Below are 17,755 nucleotides of genomic sequence, written 5' to 3'. Positions count from 1 at the left end.
ATAATGTATATATTCACTCATAATCTCTGAGCCTGACTCAGACCTCACTTGTTTGTTGAGAGGAATAAAAGGTTAAGATTTCCATTCTCAGGGTTTATTAATCATACAAGTGAAATAAGAAAGGGAGGACTCATCATAGTGCATTCCTAGAATTGTATCCCCACTCTTTTTGTGGCTGATTTTCAATATGTTTTATGATTCCAATTCATGACACCGATGCTACAAAACATCTTCTTCCATGTTCTGCAAGAACTAATGTAGACTCTTCTGGTACCTAGTTTACTTCGATGGTACGTAATTACACAACAGCATACATCTCTTCAGAGACTGCAGCAATATGTGTCCATATTTTAATAGCAGGTGCAGCTCTGTACTTTTCTACCTTTACACTGAAACATTCATTTCTTCAGATATGCTAAAGCCTGACCGGCTATCTTTGACATGAGGTGTTCTACTATCATATCCATATATGCTGTTTTTAGATTCAAATAGAACAACAAGGTGTATAGAGTAAATGTATTTCAAAATCAGGAATATAGAAGATTTAGAAATTCCTGTTTTATCAACGTAAAAATTTAGAGTAAAATGCCAAACTTAGGCAAAGGACTGATCAATCTAGGATTCATTGAAAAAAAATTTTTTAAACATTTATTTATTTTTGAGAGAGAGAGAGAGAGAGAGAGAGCGAGCCAGCAGAGAGAAAAGAAGACACAGAATCTGAAGCAGGCTTCAGGCTCTGATCTGTCAGCACAGAGTACAACGCGGAGCTCGAACCCATAAACGATGAGATCATGACCTGAGCTGAAGTTGGATGCTCAATTGACTGAGCCACCCAGGCATCCCTACAATTCATTTTTCAAAAGGATGTATTTTGAGGGCACCTGGGTGGCTCAGTCTATTAAGCGTCTGACTTCGGCTCAGGTTCTGATCTCACGGTTCGTGAGTTCAAGCCCCGAATCTGGTTCTGTGCTGATGGCTCAGAGCCTGGAGCCTGCTTTGGATTCTGTGTCTCCCTCTCTCTCTGCCCCTCTCCCACTCCCACTCTTGTCTCACTCTCTCTCAAAAATAAATAAACGTTAAAATTTAAAAAAAAAATTTTAAAAAGGATGTATTTTTTATTTAAGCTATATTAAAGATATCTATTTCTACTAATGGACATCATTACTTCATTCTGTGAAATAGCAGGCCACTAAACCATTGGCCATAAAGCTTCTAAAATCCTTTATAGGACATGAGTTGATAGTGTATACTTAAAGGTACATTTAATGATTTATTAATATTATACTAGTAATGAAGTTCTGAATTGTGGTACAAGCATTGCAAAAGAGAAGTAAAACAAGACAGATTATACTTGGATTTCTAGGCCAACCCCTTCATATGATGGACAGCGATTTTTGACCAGAAGAAATGAAGGAATTTGTCTGTGATCACCAGAGTAAGTGGATGACAGAAGTGATTCTGTCCCAGGCTGAGGACAGAAATCTTTTCATTACATTGGATAGTCTCTAAAGTGTCATCCTTCCCTGCAGAAACGAGTGGTCCTTCAATGGGACATCTATATAAAAGTAAGTTCTTTTTTTTTCAATAATGTTATTTAGTTGTCATTTTTTTTTAATGGGACGGCAACTGTGAAACTGCCAGACTAATATCAAACACCTAGAAAGTCCTACAGATGAGGATTGGCTTCCCCTCCCTTTGTATTTTTTTATCAGACTTAATTCACAGAAAAATATTAATTTATTCATTATTATAAATATGAGCTATTTTATAAATAGAAACTTAAAAAGAACATCAGTTTGTTTTTGCTATAGGGGTTTTAGTGCGACAATTGACAAAAGTTGACTAGTATCTGAGATAATAGTAGGTAGTAATGTGAATGTCTTCATTTTGAAAAATGTGTTGAGGTTATGTAAGAAGATGCAGTGTTTTTAGGAAATCATACACTAAAGTAGGTAGGAGCAAAGGGGCACATCCTATGCAATTCACTTCCAAGAAGTTCAGAAGTAGGGGCACCTGGGTGGCTCAGTCGATTGAGCATCCGACTTCGGCTCAGGTTATGACCCTGTGGCTCGTGGGTTCGAGCCCCATGTCAGGCTCTGTGCTGACAGCTCAGAGCCTCGAGCCTGCTTCGGATTCTGTGTCTCCCTCTCTCTCTGTCCCTCACTCATGTATAACTCTCTCTCTCTTTCTCTCAAAATAAATAAACATTAAAAAATTAAAAAAAAAGAGAAGAAATAAATAGAAATAAATAATAGAAATACAGAGAAATAATAGAAATAAGTAATATCTATACAGAAAAGGAGATGGGGGAGAGAACGATAAAAGAAACATGGCAAAATGTTAATTTTTAAGGAATCTGGATAAAAGTGTACACACATAATGTATACTACAATACTATTTTGTGACATCTGTAATATTTTCATACACATGAACAAATCATATCTTATGATAGAAACTGTACACATACATGCAGAATTTTAGCAGGGTAAACTGAAAGAGGAGGGAATCTGCTGTTCACTGTAGGTAAAGTACTGGGTTGGGATAATGTTCATAGGAAAAAAGAAGTTTAAATGGAACTAGAAAAAAATATTTAGAATGTGCATGCCTGTATAAAAGAAAAAATCAAGATTGAGGAGATACTGAAAAGGAGATAACTAGAGCAATATCCAGAGAATGGAGGGGCACCTCTTTCAACAGACACAAATTGAGAGAAACATGACGGCATTTACCCAAGTGTCAAACTAAAGTTACTTAGTCCAATTATTCTGGGACTGATGATACTTCAATGCCAACAATCTGGGAATCAGGAATCCAAGTAGAAAGAGGCTAAAATCCCTAAATCTTATTTTGGGGGGGGGGTAAATTTATGGCTCAAAAGTTTAAAAATGCCATGTTAGACTTGAAAATAATAATTGCAGATAATATTAATACTCATAGAAGTCCAATGATGCTACTTATTGTACTCTTTTGTTATAATTAAGTCATTCATATGCTAAAAATTTTATTTATTTAAAAAATTGTTTTAACATTTATTTTATTTTTTTTAAACTTTTTTTAATGCTTGTTTATTTTTGAGAGAGAGAAACAGAGAGTGAGTGGGGGAGGAACAGAGAGAGAGAGAGACAGAATCCGAAGCAGGCTCCAGGCTCTGAGCTGTCAGCACAGAGCCTGACACAGGGCTCAAACTCACAAACCGTGAGATCATGACTGGAGCAGAAGTTGGACACTTAACCAAATGAGCCACTCAGGCGCCCCTAACATTTATTTATTTTTTAGAGACAGAGAGAGACAGAGTGTGAGCAGGGGAGGAGGAGAGAGAGGGAGACACAGAATCTGAAGCAGCCTCCAGGCTCTAAGCTGTTTGTTAGCACAGTTTAATGCGGGGCTCCAACTCTGAACTGTGAGACCATGACCTGAGCTGAAGTTGGATGCTCGACCGACTGAGTCACCCAGGTGCCCCTAAGAATTGCTTTATTAACTTATTCCCCGCTCTTTTTTTTTTTTTAAGCTTGGTCATTTATTTTGAGAAGGTGACGGGGGAGAGAATCCTAAGCAGGCTCTGTGCTGTCAACGTGGAGCCCAATGCGAGGCTTGAACTCATGAACGGTAGGATTATGACCTGAGCTGAAATCAAGAGTCTGATGCTTAACTGACTGAGCCACCCAGGTGCCACCCACCCCACCATCCTTTTCAATATTACCTCTTAAAACACAAATCTAGTGAAGTTACTCTGCCACTCAAAATGGGTATCTTTCTCCAACATCCTATTATCTAACACTCAGGTTGGTTGGCTTTCCTTTACTATCCAACCTGATTTTTTGTTACGCCTGAACAAGATCAATTTCCTCCTCTCAACCTAGCCTTGTTGTTCCTCAGGGAGCTCAGCTCCAATACTACGCTATACGTATTTCTTTTTCTTTATATCTATCTGGTTTATTTCTATTTTTCATCTATTTGTATCTATTTGTATCTATTATACATCTGACTCTTCTCCAAAGGTTTCCCTAAAATCCTTAACTGTGACATCTTAACTCATTTCATTGTTTAGTGTCTTAAGTAAATTTATTTATTTCATATATATTGTTTTTAATTCTATACTTAGATGGTAAATTCCTGCATGGCTCGGGCATATATGACATGCACATAAAAGAGACACTCAAATGTATTTGTTGATCCATTAACACTTTTTATATACATCTCAGTGGATTTTACTTCCTACTCTTTTTTATCTTAGAATCTCAACATAATTAAAAGATGACTATTAAAGTTAATCACATCACTTATTTATAAATGTTATAACCAGGAATGTAAAAAATTAACACTGAGTATAGAGAAAAAGGCATGAGGATTCAAAACAATTGAAAGGAAAAATCAAGAGTACGTGACAACTTCTTAAATGTAGAAAATGAAGCAAAGATGTTTCTAAATGTTAGATTAGAATCTGGCAAACTGGGGAAATGATGGTTGTCTTAGTAGAGAGGGGAAAAAAATAAGGAAAGAAAGCTATTTGAGAGAGAATGTGTTTTAATTTTTGAATTATGGAAATTTCCATTAAAAATCACTTATTCATTCAGTAGACACTTGAGTGATTACAAGGTGTTAGAAGGCCTTGTTGTCTTTGTTCTACGTCCAAAAAAATATAAATGTGAACATGAGACAAGGTCTATGGTCTTGTGAAGTTTATATTCTTCCTAACAATTTAACATAGAGACACAAAGAGGAAATTATTCCTGATTTCCAGGAAGTGACTTGCTATCGAATGAGGGCAGATATCAAACTATGAATGAAGAACAAAAGGAGAGGCATGGATTACTCTGTGAAAAAAAATCGAATCTTAGATTGAAAATCAGGAAAAAAATAGGATGAAACCTTGATGAGTCAAACCATTTATAATGCACACACACACTTTTGTGTGTGTTGTTATTGCTGCTGCTGTTATTTGATTATTTGTAACTTCCTCTAAGATGAAGGAACACCTATACAACACAAAAGGCAAGGGAAAAAAGCCAGGAGAGGGAATGTTGAAGATGCTAGAAGGGAGGACATTTGCTTGAGAGCACATTCTATTAAGACTCAGGAAACAGTGGGAGTTAGCAAGTACAGAGGGGGAGGCAGGAATTAGATTTAAAGAAACTGTGGAGGGGGTGGGTAGAGAGTAGCATTTTCCCTCTGAACCTTGAAGGTCTTGATAAGTGAGGACAGTGTAAGAGGAAAAACACACTCTGATATGCCTCCTCTAATCTCAATACTTAACTCACAGAACACTTCGCTTTTGGTTACCAAATGTGTGGGGATTTCCCCACACCAAGCAATTCTGACCCATAAGCTGGGTATCCTACAAGGAATTCAGTTCTGATACTATCTACCTGGAATTAGCATTGAAGCCCAGAGTTAGGGGCCCAGTCCCACAAGGCCCCCCTGCCCTCTTTTTAGCTGCTAATCACAAGTTCAAGTTGTTATCTATAATGCTGTCCCACCAGCTGAAATCAGAGATTCCCACTACCTCCTTCTTGGGTCCAATTAGTTTGCTACAGTAGCTCATAGAACTCAGGAAAACATTTTGCTTACTAGATGACCAGCTTATTATAAAAAGATACAACCTGAGGGCGCCTGGGTGGCTCAGTTGGTTGAGCGTCTGACTTCGGCTCAGGTGATGATCTTGCGGCTGGTGAGTTCGAGCCCCTCATCGGGCTCTGTGTTGACAGCTCAGAGCCTGGACACTGCTTCAGATTCTGGGTCTCCCTCTCTCTCTCTCTCTGCCCTCTCCCGCTCAAGCTGTCTCTCTCTGTCTCTCAAAAATAAATAAACATTAAAAAAAATTAAAAAAAAAAAGATACAACCCAAGAACAGCCAGATGGAAGAGATGAACAGGGCAAGGTATCTGGGAAGAGGCACAAAGCTCCCACCCTCTCTTCAGGCACGTCACATACCAGCACCTTTATGTGTTCACTAACCCCAAAGCTTTCTGAACCCCATCCTTTGGGCTTTTAAGGAGACTTCATTGTGTAGGCAAGATTGATTAAATCATCACCAGCCTCCTCTCCCTACTCCTGGGCTTGGGGCTGGGGGATAAGGGAGCTGAAAGTTTCAACTTTCTAATCACGGGGTTTGGTTCCCCCAGAAACCCAACCCCATCCTTAGGGTTTTCCAAAAGTTGATTCATTAACATAAACACAGGTGTGGTTGAGTGGGGGTTGTTATGAATTACAAAATAGACCTTTATTACTCTTATCACTTAGGAAATTCCAAGGGTTTTAGGAGACATGCACCCTGAACTGGAACCAAAACCAAATATATTATTTCTTATTATAAATCACAATATCACAGAGGGAAAATCATCTGTGGAGAATGAGGGCATGAAGGATGAAGCTAGGTCTGTGGAAGAGTAGAGATGATAAGGAAGATCTCTTGCAGAACGCCCCTAAGTAACCCCGTGATAGATGGCGGAAAGGCAAGAACCAAGTTTACTAGGGATGGCATAAGTTAGAGTAAATGTTCCAGCAAAGCCCCTCTCTGTCTCCAAGGCAGCATTTATTTTTGTAGCTACATGGCATGAATCATAGGATGACAGAAAGAATATGAGGATAGAAGTTGGGAATGGCATTGGAGTTGGGAGACATAAATGAAAGTTTGATCTCTTTGATGAAATGTTAGAAAAACCTCTGGGATCTCAGTTTCTCCAGCTATAAAATGGGGGTGGGGTGGACCTCAAAACTGAAAGCCCCTAAGGTCTCTATTAGTGCTCCCTATTTTAGTCTGGGATCATTACATGCTATAGGATAGTGAAAAGGGGGCAGATTCTATGATGGAGGTTGAGAATAAGCAGACTGATATTTCACTAGTGGAATGATTGTTTCCAGAAGTGAAAGGTAAATACACTCATGCAAGTACAAAAACAGGAAGTAACAATTTACACTAAGTTATAACTTTATAGATTTTTGCTTTGCAATTTGCAGTTCTTTCTGGATATGTTTGACTGATAGATTCACAGATAGATACAATCTTTATGGAGAGACCATGATTTTGATCGCACTGGCATACCTTGCAAAAGTATTGAACTAACATCCGAACTTACAACATAATCCCCTACAATTTAGAAGGTGCCTTATCACGTGGTCATCACACGGCTTTCACAATGCAATCAAGAGAAAAATCAACAAACTCAATCTCACAAACGAAATTCAAAGGGACACGTTTCACCTTCTCCCTTTATATCCTTGTCAAAGATAGAGAGACTAGGAGGAATTTAAACACCATGGCATCATATCTGTCACAGCCATATCTTTTTAGTAGGTAGAGAGCTCATTTTTCAAGGCTACCAGTCCATTAACCTTCACAAGAACAAAAATAAAGCAAAACAAAGAAATACTCCCTGGAGAAATGGCATCGCTCCTAATCTTGCTTATATATCTTACTGTGGGGATTTGAAGATGGAACAAAGCCCTCTAGCACCCCAGGCACACAAAACGATACAGATGCCCTGAAATAAATATACAAATGCCTGTGGTGCATCGTGTAGACAAATTTGTGATTATTTTTTTAAATGATAGTGGGGTTAGAGAGAGTAACTGATATCATCCCTGCTGAATCTGTCTTACCCTGTGATTTGTAACTGGGAGGGCCGAAGCGTCAACCCCATTTATTTTTTAATGTCTTGGCCTGTTCTTGTTTGCCCTTACCTAGATTCATTCAGTGTGTATATCTGGAACTATTAGTTTCCTGATAAATGCATTGTCAGAAAGCCAGAGGCCAATGATAACATAGGAAAGAAGGAGCTCTTGCTTGTTTTTATACGTTTTTGTTTGACTTGGGAGATAATTATAACCCAGATTGATGCTCCTATTTTAAACAAGGTAGTAAATCAGCATGAAATATAGGATTGGGGAAAGCCATTTGCCACATAATTATAATTTCTTAAAATTCCCGTGTTCACTGAATATGAGAAGCTATAATCATGCAATATATAGCAATGACATTACTCATCTTTTTCTCTCATGGAAGACAGTTACATAAACTGAAGTTATGAATTTTTAAATATTATTAGTTACAAAGTTTAAATACCATTAACTGAAGCAAAGCAAAAGCATATGTTGTTTGGTCTGAGACCTAGCTTCCAGTGGGGGAAAAAACACAGATTCGGTAAGCAAGATTTAAAAAATGATTCAGCACACTTCACTTAAAAGTCCTGTCTTTTCCACAGATAAAGTTTATATATCACCATGAGACAATGTAAAAGTGTAAGACTTTCATCAATATAGGAGACCAGAAGCAAAGTAGGACCAAAAGAGGGATTTGGAATCAGAAAGAGACAGGTGAACGTGGACTCTGGCAGGGGTTATACACAAAATACCTGTCAATGACATAACAGGGATAAGGACCCCTCAAGAAGGAGGTGTTCCAGTGCAAAGCTCTGAAGACCCCCCTCTTACGCCAGCATTTATCTTTCGGATGCTAGATTACGGGCAAGGATTATGGAGCTAAGATACTGGGTTTTGGGGGCTACCCAGGATACCTGAGAAATGAGCCGATACAGATGTATCTGCCTAACTCCCTTGCAGAAGTAGTTGGAACTACTCTGAACTAGTATAACCAGCAAAGTCATACTGGTGCATACTTACTGAACATTAGCCCTGGGTGACATCTCTTAACTGTGTGCCTTTGGTAGTTTAAGGATCTTCCTGAGCCAGCCACGTGAGAGAAACAAAAGTGGTGTTTTTAGCTGTTTTTTTTGGCTGCTGTTCTAAGACCGCTTTCAGCTAAAGAGAGAATTCAGACCTCTCTCTTTCCCTTTCCCTATGGCATCCAGTACACCTTCCACTCAGGGCAAAGGGCGAGTCCCAGGAGACAGCAGAGGGGCTTTGGCAGTTTAAGCCAAATGCAGCTAAGAGGCAGAGTCGCCTCTCAACCCTGACTTCTGGCTCAGGGGTGAGCCCACCTGGGAGCCGACAAGAGAAACCGGTCCTTGTTGAAGCATTCTCAGGGCGCATCATGTCTCTTCCTTTTCTCCCATTTTGGCTCCGTTATTTATTTGTGCATAAAGGATGCAATGATATTTCTGTCTTGAACTGCTTGGAATGTAGTATCCCTAATTATGATACCGCACAGCAACAATTATGTACAATAAACACCTATCAGCTTAACTTCCCACAGCCTTTGTTGGCTACAAAAGAAAACTCTTACTCATTCATCACAGTTATCAATAATGGAAACATTGTGATCACCTTATTTCAAAGGGGCATCACTGATATGTCCCTTGTGTATACTGTGTAGAGTAACCCTTCCACATGTTTCAGAGAATCACAACTAAAGTCTCATCAGTAATTCTGGACACTACACTGTTGAAAAAAAAAAAGCCATACTAAAAAAATCGTAAGAATTATCAGAGAATGAGAAAACACATAGAAGATTTAAGGGGTGATTAAAAGAACAAGATTTACTAACAGTGAAGAAAAGAGAAATATTGTGGATGTAAGATAAAGAAAGGTGAGAAGTTTGCTTGTTGTTTCATTTTTCCATTCCATATTAAAGGGCCTTTGTTTACAACCTGCCAATGTAGTGTTTTGTTTTAATTGGGAAAAGATTGTCAGCAGGAAATATAGAAGATATAAAAGTAATTTATATTTGCAAACATTTTTAGGTCAGTGATTCCAACTGTTCTCTACCAAGACCTCTTTTCACCATGCTTCTCCACAAATTCCCTACTTTGAATTTTTAAATACAAATTATATCTATATTTGATAGATATAAATAAATATAGATATAAATAAATATAAATAGATATAAATAAAAATAAAATTTTATTTAAAATGGATGTATTTTCTTATTTTTAATTAATCAGAATTATCTGTATCTGAGCTGTAATACTTAGAGCTTCAGAGGAACATAAAGCAACAGAATAACTATATAAAAATATGATATAATTATAACTAAGGTAAAGATATTTTGTCGTTTTAGGTATCCTATATAACCTTCTGCAAACTAAGGTTCAATGTCTGTTAAGTTCTTTGGAATATCAAAATGTTTCAAGGAGCCCCACAAGAACCATCTGCAGAGCCGCGGTTATTTAAATATTCCAAATTGAAAAACAAGGGATTAAACTAGCTTAAAATCATCTAATAAATATGACTTATTCCTACTTGAAGAATTAAATTGAGGTATTGAACGTAGCATAACTGCTTAAACGTGACAGAAGAGAACATTCTGGGACTCTTTCAAACCTTTGCCTTCCCCACTCTTTTTTGCACACTCTGTCAAAATCATGACTTGGCTCTGAGATGGCGGGAGCAGAAAGCATCGAGCACGTACTCACCAGCCTGGTTGGTTGTGATGCTGACTGCAGCGAACTGTCTTGGTGGTGAGCTCAGCTCTGACACCCCGTTAATGGCATCGATCTCAAAGGTGTAGTTAGTATGTGCCAGGAGGTCTGTCACTGTCACTGTGGTGTTGGTGAGTCCGAACTGTCGAGGGAGGAAGCGGACATTTGGGCTGCATGGCTCACACTGTTTTACATTCCACCCACATTTTTTACATATGATGTTGAAGGTAACATCTTTCCGGCCTCCTGTGTCCAGGGGCCAACTCCAGTCCAGGATGACCGAGGTCTCGTTTATGTTAGAGATAACATTTCTTGGTGCAGATGGAGGTCCTGCAAAGTAGTTCAACAAAGATTAATGAGCCTCACTTCTGTTTTCTACTACAAGGGAAATAGATAATTTACAATGGAACCGAAAGAGGTAAATAACCATCTTGTCTCTATTATATACTTTTAATTCGTCCTTAGAGGATCCATGAGATTATAGACACATGGCTTCAAGAGCACTATCGTCCCCAAGCCATGGGCGGGGGAGTTTTGACTCAAAGTTGAAGATACATTCACGAAGTCCAATGAGGGAATTTACTACTAAATTCAATGCCCTTGTGAATAGTTATGAAAACTTTACTATTAGTTTTATAAATCTTAGTCCTTTTTCCCTATGACCTATGACCTACATGTAACGTGAGGGAATAGAAATGTAAAAACACAAATCCCATGACTATAACCTCCCCTATTCTGTCAAATGTAATACAGGATCTAAACCAAGATACAGAAAACTTTCTTTCTTTCTGGGGGTCCTGTTGCAGGAAGTGCTTTAAAAACTAATTCATTTTGCGTGATAAATGTTGCATTTGTGGTGAGCCAGCATGGAGAGTGAAGCAGAGAAAGCTTTCAATTTGCACACGGATAACGGAAGGAAATGGGCCAAATGCTTTAAAAAAAGAAGAAAGAAGCACAATAACCAGAAGGAAAAAAAAAAACACAAAATAAAAGAAACATGGAGGCATGGGTTGCAGCAAAACTACTCACGGGTACAAGCCATGGATGGAGGGTCTTTGTCTGCTCGGAAGTACTTATTCTCACACCTGCAGTTCACTGAACCATCTTCGTGGGTAGAACTGTGTGGCGGGCACTTGGCACATTTCACATTACCATCCGAAGCCTTGTAGAAACCTGGTCGGCAAGCTACAAACAAAATCACTCGTTTAAGATTCGGTGATAATTTTGAAAGCGTATTTTTCAAAACACGTAAAACAGATTTCAGAATGTTAGGGGAAGAATTCATTAGGAATAAAAAAAAAATCCATTTTTTTTTCCTTCCAGAATTTACAGAAGCAAATAATGTGACCCAGTGTAGTTTCTCCACATATATACATTTGAATTCGCACCAAATGTTAAAGGGAAAAAAAAACCCTGAAGATTTAGATTATTTTGGCACTAGAGTGTGATGAAATTTCCAGCTCATGTTTTCACAGCTTTGCTTGGCATTGAACTATTTGTGGAGAAAAATACAGCAAAGCCATGTCATCGTGTAGCCATTCCCTTTTAAAACATGATGCAATGTGTACATTATCTGCGTGCAGTTAGCACTACATTACACACTCACTCTCTTTCTAATTGATTTCTGTGTGTATGGCTCCCTCCCCACAAATTGTAAGCAACTGAAAGGAAGAAATCATGGCTTCCTCGTTTTAAGATTCTTGATGCATCGGTTCTCATGAGCTTTTTTTTTTTTTCTGCCTTGACAGTGTCGTTCCAGTGCTGTAACTTCTACAGCCTTGGCCTACACTGAAGGTTTTTAAAAATTTCCTTGTCTGTCTTTCAGAAACATAGTGACATATAATTTCTATTTAAACTGATCAACTTGTAAATAATTACTAGATTAAAGCTTTCTAAATAACTGTCTTCCTCTTCTTTCTTTCTGGCCATCTCTGAATGACATGTTTTGTTGAGCTCCACGAACCGGTCATGAAATATTGATTTCAGATGCCCATTTAGTATTCTTTATATATTTATTGCTTTTACAGAAATACACCTCTACTGTATTGCTTTTCTTTAATCTGATGTAAAATTCAAAATGCTGTAATGGTTTATGTGATCTATTTTCAGAATTACATGGAGAACTGAAATCATAGTGAAAATCCTAGCAAGAAGTCTCTTGACATTGTTTTGAGGATTAAAATCAGAGTCCAGGGGCACTTGGGTGGCTCCGTAGATTAAGTGGCCGACTTTGGCTCAGGTCATGATCTCATGGTTTGTGAGTTTGAGCCCCGCGTTGGACCCTGTGCTGACAGCTCAGAGCCTGGAGCCTGCTTTGGATTCTGTGTTTCCCTCTCTCTCCGCCCCTCCCCTGCTTGCACTCTTTCTCTCTTTCAAAAATAAATAAAAATTTTTTAAAAAATTAAAAATAAATAAATAAATAAAATCAGCGTCCACATTTTTTAGGTTTCCTACAGAGTATCTCTGGAAGTCAATGATTTCTTAAATCTCTAAAACTCAATTTCAATGCTATGTTGAGATGTGATGGTTTAAAGCACTTATGTGTAAAATATGCCCTGTAGGTGATCTGAATCCCAGAATTTTCCTATGTCAGCTTCATATTGTGAATAACAGGTTATTTGCATTCAAGTAAAGCCTATGTGAGCAAATCTTAACTTTTATAATCCTTAAATGCATTTTGAAAGGTAACACCTTATATCCATAACAGTGTATCTTCCTACTGAATGTTTCTTGAAAAATACACTGTCAAGGGAAATAGTACCAAGATAAACAATTAGAATAACTTAAAATGATAGCAATCATTAATCTAGTCTTGCTGTTTTATAGTTTCTATCAAGAATGGCCACTCTAAGACTATCTTACATTAAATGGAACAACTTTTGGTGCCACGTTGAGAGCCACTCGGATAAATTCTATTGCCCTGACCAAACATGGAGTAGGCTCATAAACTTTTGATCATTCTTCCTAAGCATTGGTTAGAAACTTCCACTCATATCTCATGTCATATCGCCTCTAGGGGAAATGATATAAAGTATAAACAAACTAAGCACTTAACTTCTGGTTTCAATTTAGCTCAATGAGTGCCTTTAAGTTTGCAAGATGGCAATGCTCAAGTGTTTAAAAGATTGAGTTGCACTGTTCCAGTGTATTTTGTTTTTTGGTTGCTTGTAAGTTTATCTGTATGTTTTTATTTGAGGTTTTTATGGTTTTTACAACATTTAGCATAATGGTATTCACTAAACAATCACTTTTTGTCAATATTATAAATGGCTATACTCTGTGATATTTAAAGAAAAGGCAAGTCATACAATCATTTCTTAGCTACAGCACAGGACTTGTAATAATAACTTGAAAGTAGCTACAGTCAATAAACCTTTAAGTTAAGAATGTGACACAAACTAGTAACTAGACTTTATCTAAATGATTAAATAACCTTAGATATAATAATAGTAAAAGATAGGTAGACACACATACATTCTGCTTAATAAATATCTGTTAATCATTTACTCTTCTTCAGGCTTTTTGTTAGCCTTGAAGATACAAATGTCCCTAGTTCTGTCCACCTTAAAAGGGCCCTTGCGATTGAAATTGAAAGTGGGCACCAGACATTTGACACAGGCCCCAAGGAGCAAACATTCCATTCTGATTGAGCTGTTGGAGGAAATACAGAGAAGGAATTTCACTTGAGAAAGATCATGAAAGGATAGCAAAAGGCCTGTAAGTAGCATAATTAAATACACAAATAGATCAACAGGAAAAGACAAGCAGTTAAGTAGAGGAACTTGATGGGTACTGTTGGTTGCATACTAAACACCTAAATCTGCTTTCTGCTTGCTCACAGAATTTTGATTTTGTTCAGAATCACACTCTGCCAAGTCCTCCCTTACCCAGACGTAATTGCAAATAGTTATGGATGGCCAGAGTGATAGCCCAAAGATGGGCAAAGAGATACAAACAGTAATCTGACGAAAGCCATTAAAATATCTTTTTTTTTCCTAAGAAGATGGTCCAAATGTAACAGAAGCCATTCTACCTATATAATTCCAGCATTGATTCTTGGCATAATGGTTTACATGTGACAATAAGTTAAAGGCCAAGAAAATTAGATGTGTAATCTGCACTTGCTGATTCAGCTAGCACCTCTCTCAATATTTCTTAGAATGTCAGAAGAATAACACCCTATTTGTGTAGCTCTCCATGGGCAAGTTTTTTTTATCACTACAGCAGAAAGTATTTCCAAAGGATCTAAGACAAGCAGAGAATGCAGTTGAGAGGTACTAAATAGAATTATAGACTAATGGAGCTAAGAAGGTCCTAATAAATCACACTGGCCAGTCTGTGCCTTATATGTCTGAGGACCCAGAGCTCCAGGACTTTGGATGACACACAGGGACAGCCTCTACTCTGTATCTTCCAGCACCTGGTAGCTTGCTGATAGGCTTTACCTATCCAATTTGTTGATATTTATCAAGTTTCAACTATATGCAGAATACAATGATAGATTATATAACAACACCCTAAATTCTGTAGACATCTTTACTCTTTCTGAAAAGCTTTCATATGTACCGTCTCAACTGAATCTCACAGCAGTTGTGTCAAAATCACTGGAACAGATATTACTCTACTAATTTTACAGAATGGACAATTAGAGCATACACAGAAAAAGTAGCATCTCCAAGATAACAAAGAATTTGTGGTATAATCTGAAAGAGAAGGAGCACCTGGGTGGCTCAGTGGGTTAAGCATCTGACTCTTGGTTTGGGCTCAGTTTATAATCTCACTGTTGGGAGACTGAGCCCTGTGTTGGGTTCCATGCTGAGTGTGGAGCCTGATTGGGATTCGCCCTCTCTCTCCCTATCTCTCTGCCCCCTCCTGCTCACCCCCCCCCCGTCTCTGAAAATAAATAAACACTTAATAACATGTAAGAGATTTTTTGGCTTTTAATTTTATATAGATTGCTTATTGAAAGCAAATTATTCTCTAGAACCATGAATTATTTTTCTAAAATTCTAAGCTGCTGTTATGACACTGAAGAATTGTCATCTAAAACTTATTTAATTAAATGAATGCCAAGTCTTTTGTCATCTACTCCTAGTAAGAAACTATTTCAGAAAGGGTAATGTTTTCTCGCCTTTCTCTAGGATTTTCTATTTGACATTTAACATTAAGATGGGTAAGTGTGTTTTTGCTTGAAGAACCGAGTCTGCCAACCTCAGGAACAGCACGACCCGCTACCTATAGGAGACATACAAGTACATTTTTCCTTCTTGCTACAAGCAGGATCTTTAAATCTTTTACCAAAATTGTTCAAAAAAATTTGAGAATATGACTGAATAATTTATATCCAGTAGTAAAATTACACTGTTAGGGAACACTCTCTTTAAATGCATATGGAGAAATTCTTTACATAAAGTACTTACTTTTGAATTTTTCCCAGTAAATAATCTCCTTTCCTTGAAGTAGATTTGTGCTTAAATACCTATCTATCTATTGTACTTTGTTCGTCGTTCAAAAAAATCCTCCTGAGTGAATGTGAAATTTTACCTCTAAGGGGCATAAATACTTGTATTTTAGTATCTTGCTTTGAGTGGTAAAAGCAATGACTGTAATTTCAAAGAACTTCCTTTATCCTTGAATGTAAAACTAGTGATAAAGCAATCTGCACATTTCTTTCACTTAAGTATTATTTCAGAGACTGAAAAGTTCAGCATATAAAAAATCAGGTAAAGGAATAGAAAGTAATGTTTCTCTCTTACTCATGGGAAATCTTAGTCAATTTACTATAGAATATCAAGGAAAAAAACAGGCAAAAAGAGGAGTGATTCAGATATATACAGTTTTAAGGTTTTTTTTAAAATGTTTATTCATTTTTGAGAGAGAAAGAGTGTGAGTGGGGTGGTGATGGCGGGGGGGTGGGGTGGACAGAGAGAGGGAGACAGAGAATCCAAAGCAGGCTCAGGCTCTGAGCTGTCAGCACAGAGCCTGACACAGGCTGGAACTCACAAGCCATGAGATCATGACCTAGGCTGAAGTCAGATGCTTAACTGACTGAACCACCCCGGTGCTCTTAAGTTTTAAAATAACAACAACAACAACAACAATAATAATAATAATATGCTAAATAGTTAAGATCTTCCCTGGTGCAAGCCAGCTACTAAAGCAATACTTAAGTAAGATAGGTATACACATATTCAAAACCTGCTGCCAAAATGACAGAATTCTGATTTACAGATTTCTTCAGGTAACCTACGTTATAATTTTATCAGTGTTTGACTGATAAGAACACTGGTAAAACTATTTACAGATTTCAGTCTTGGGGTGGGCAAACCAAGAAGTACCTCAACAGTTTAATACTGTTTGGAGGCAAACTGCCGCCCTTGTTTTTGTGTTCCCATAAATGTTTTATTCCCTTCCTGTAATGAAGATTTTCGAAGTAGTTAAGTGTGGCAGGAACTCTCGTCTTTGATTTTGTGTTGGTAAATAAAAGGAGGATGATCCATGAATATAAATTAATAGCCATTAAAAGCCAGAGGTATCACTTCCTCAAACCTTACTGGATATCACCATGGATTTACTAAATAATGAGACTTGTTCAGATAGTGTTTGGGTTTTGTTTATCGATATTCCTCTAACACATATGTGTTAATCTCCAAAATGACCAAGACACTTTATTGTGTCTGGTCCTACAGTGATAGAAGTTATAATCTTAGCTTTAAAAAGCTCGATTCTATATGGCACGGTTATTTTAGAAATGGATCTCCTCCCTTGAAAGTGTAATTGCTAAGACAATTTTTTTTTAAAGTTTTTTTTTAACGTTTATTTATTTTTGAGACAGAGAGAGACAGAGCATGAACAGGGGAGGGGCAGAGAGAGAGGGAGACACAGAATTGGAGACAGGCTCCAGGCTCTGAGCTGTCAGCACAGAGCCCGATGCGGGGCTCGAACTCACGGACCATGAGATCATGACCTGAGCTGAAGTCGGACGCTTAACCGACCAAGCCACCCAGGCGCCCCGCTAAGACAATTTTCAATACACTTTAGTGTTACCTTCGCCAAGAAATTCTTCAGTTTCTCTTCTTTTTAACCCAACACATTAAGTTGTTTTCAGCATCTTATAGGAAGAGCTCTGGACTAGGTAGTAGGAAATGCAAGTTTTGATGTAATCTTTTCTCCTAAATAGGTGTTATCTCAAAGTCACTGTCCAGGTGTATTCAAATTTTAATGAGGGCTTTGGGAAAGTGACTTCCTCTTCTAGAAATAAGTCTGAAGTTCCATTTTTTAGTCACTGTGTGTTCCTAGGTTAGACTCTGAGCAATCCAGAGACAGTTACTTCCTATTCATTTTGTACGCCCAGCGTCTAGCTCAATGTCTAGCACCTAGCAGTTGATAAGATGCGTTTTTGAAGTGAATGAGACCTTGCAATCAGTTATCCTCTCTATG

The 17,755-nt window shown here is 37.8% G+C and overlaps 1 protein-coding gene across 3 annotated transcripts in view; it reads right to left on the bottom strand.

Annotated features, from left to right (window-relative positions):
* EPHA3 (EPH receptor A3) overlaps positions 1 to 17,755 on the bottom strand; it is a 344,884-nt gene that overhangs the window by 117,132 nt on the left and 209,997 nt on the right. For all 3 annotated transcript variants that reach the window (XM_042956715.1, XM_042956713.1, XM_042956714.1), the window contains 2 exons: positions 11,345 to 11,500; positions 10,310 to 10,645 (listed from right to left, as the gene is read on the bottom strand). In XM_042956715.1, the coding sequence (XP_042812649.1) occupies positions 10,310 to 10,645; positions 11,345 to 11,500 (492 nt within the window). The remainder of the gene's footprint in view (positions 1 to 10,309; positions 10,646 to 11,344; positions 11,501 to 17,755) is intronic.

Source organism: Panthera tigris, chromosome C2 (genome assembly GCF_018350195.1).
Source record: "Panthera tigris isolate Pti1 chromosome C2, P.tigris_Pti1_mat1.1, whole genome shotgun sequence".
Lineage (NCBI taxonomy): Eukaryota > Metazoa > Chordata > Mammalia > Carnivora > Felidae > Panthera > Panthera tigris.
Note: the sequence above shows the minus strand (reverse complement) of the source record. Positions and strands in the feature narration are given on the sequence as shown.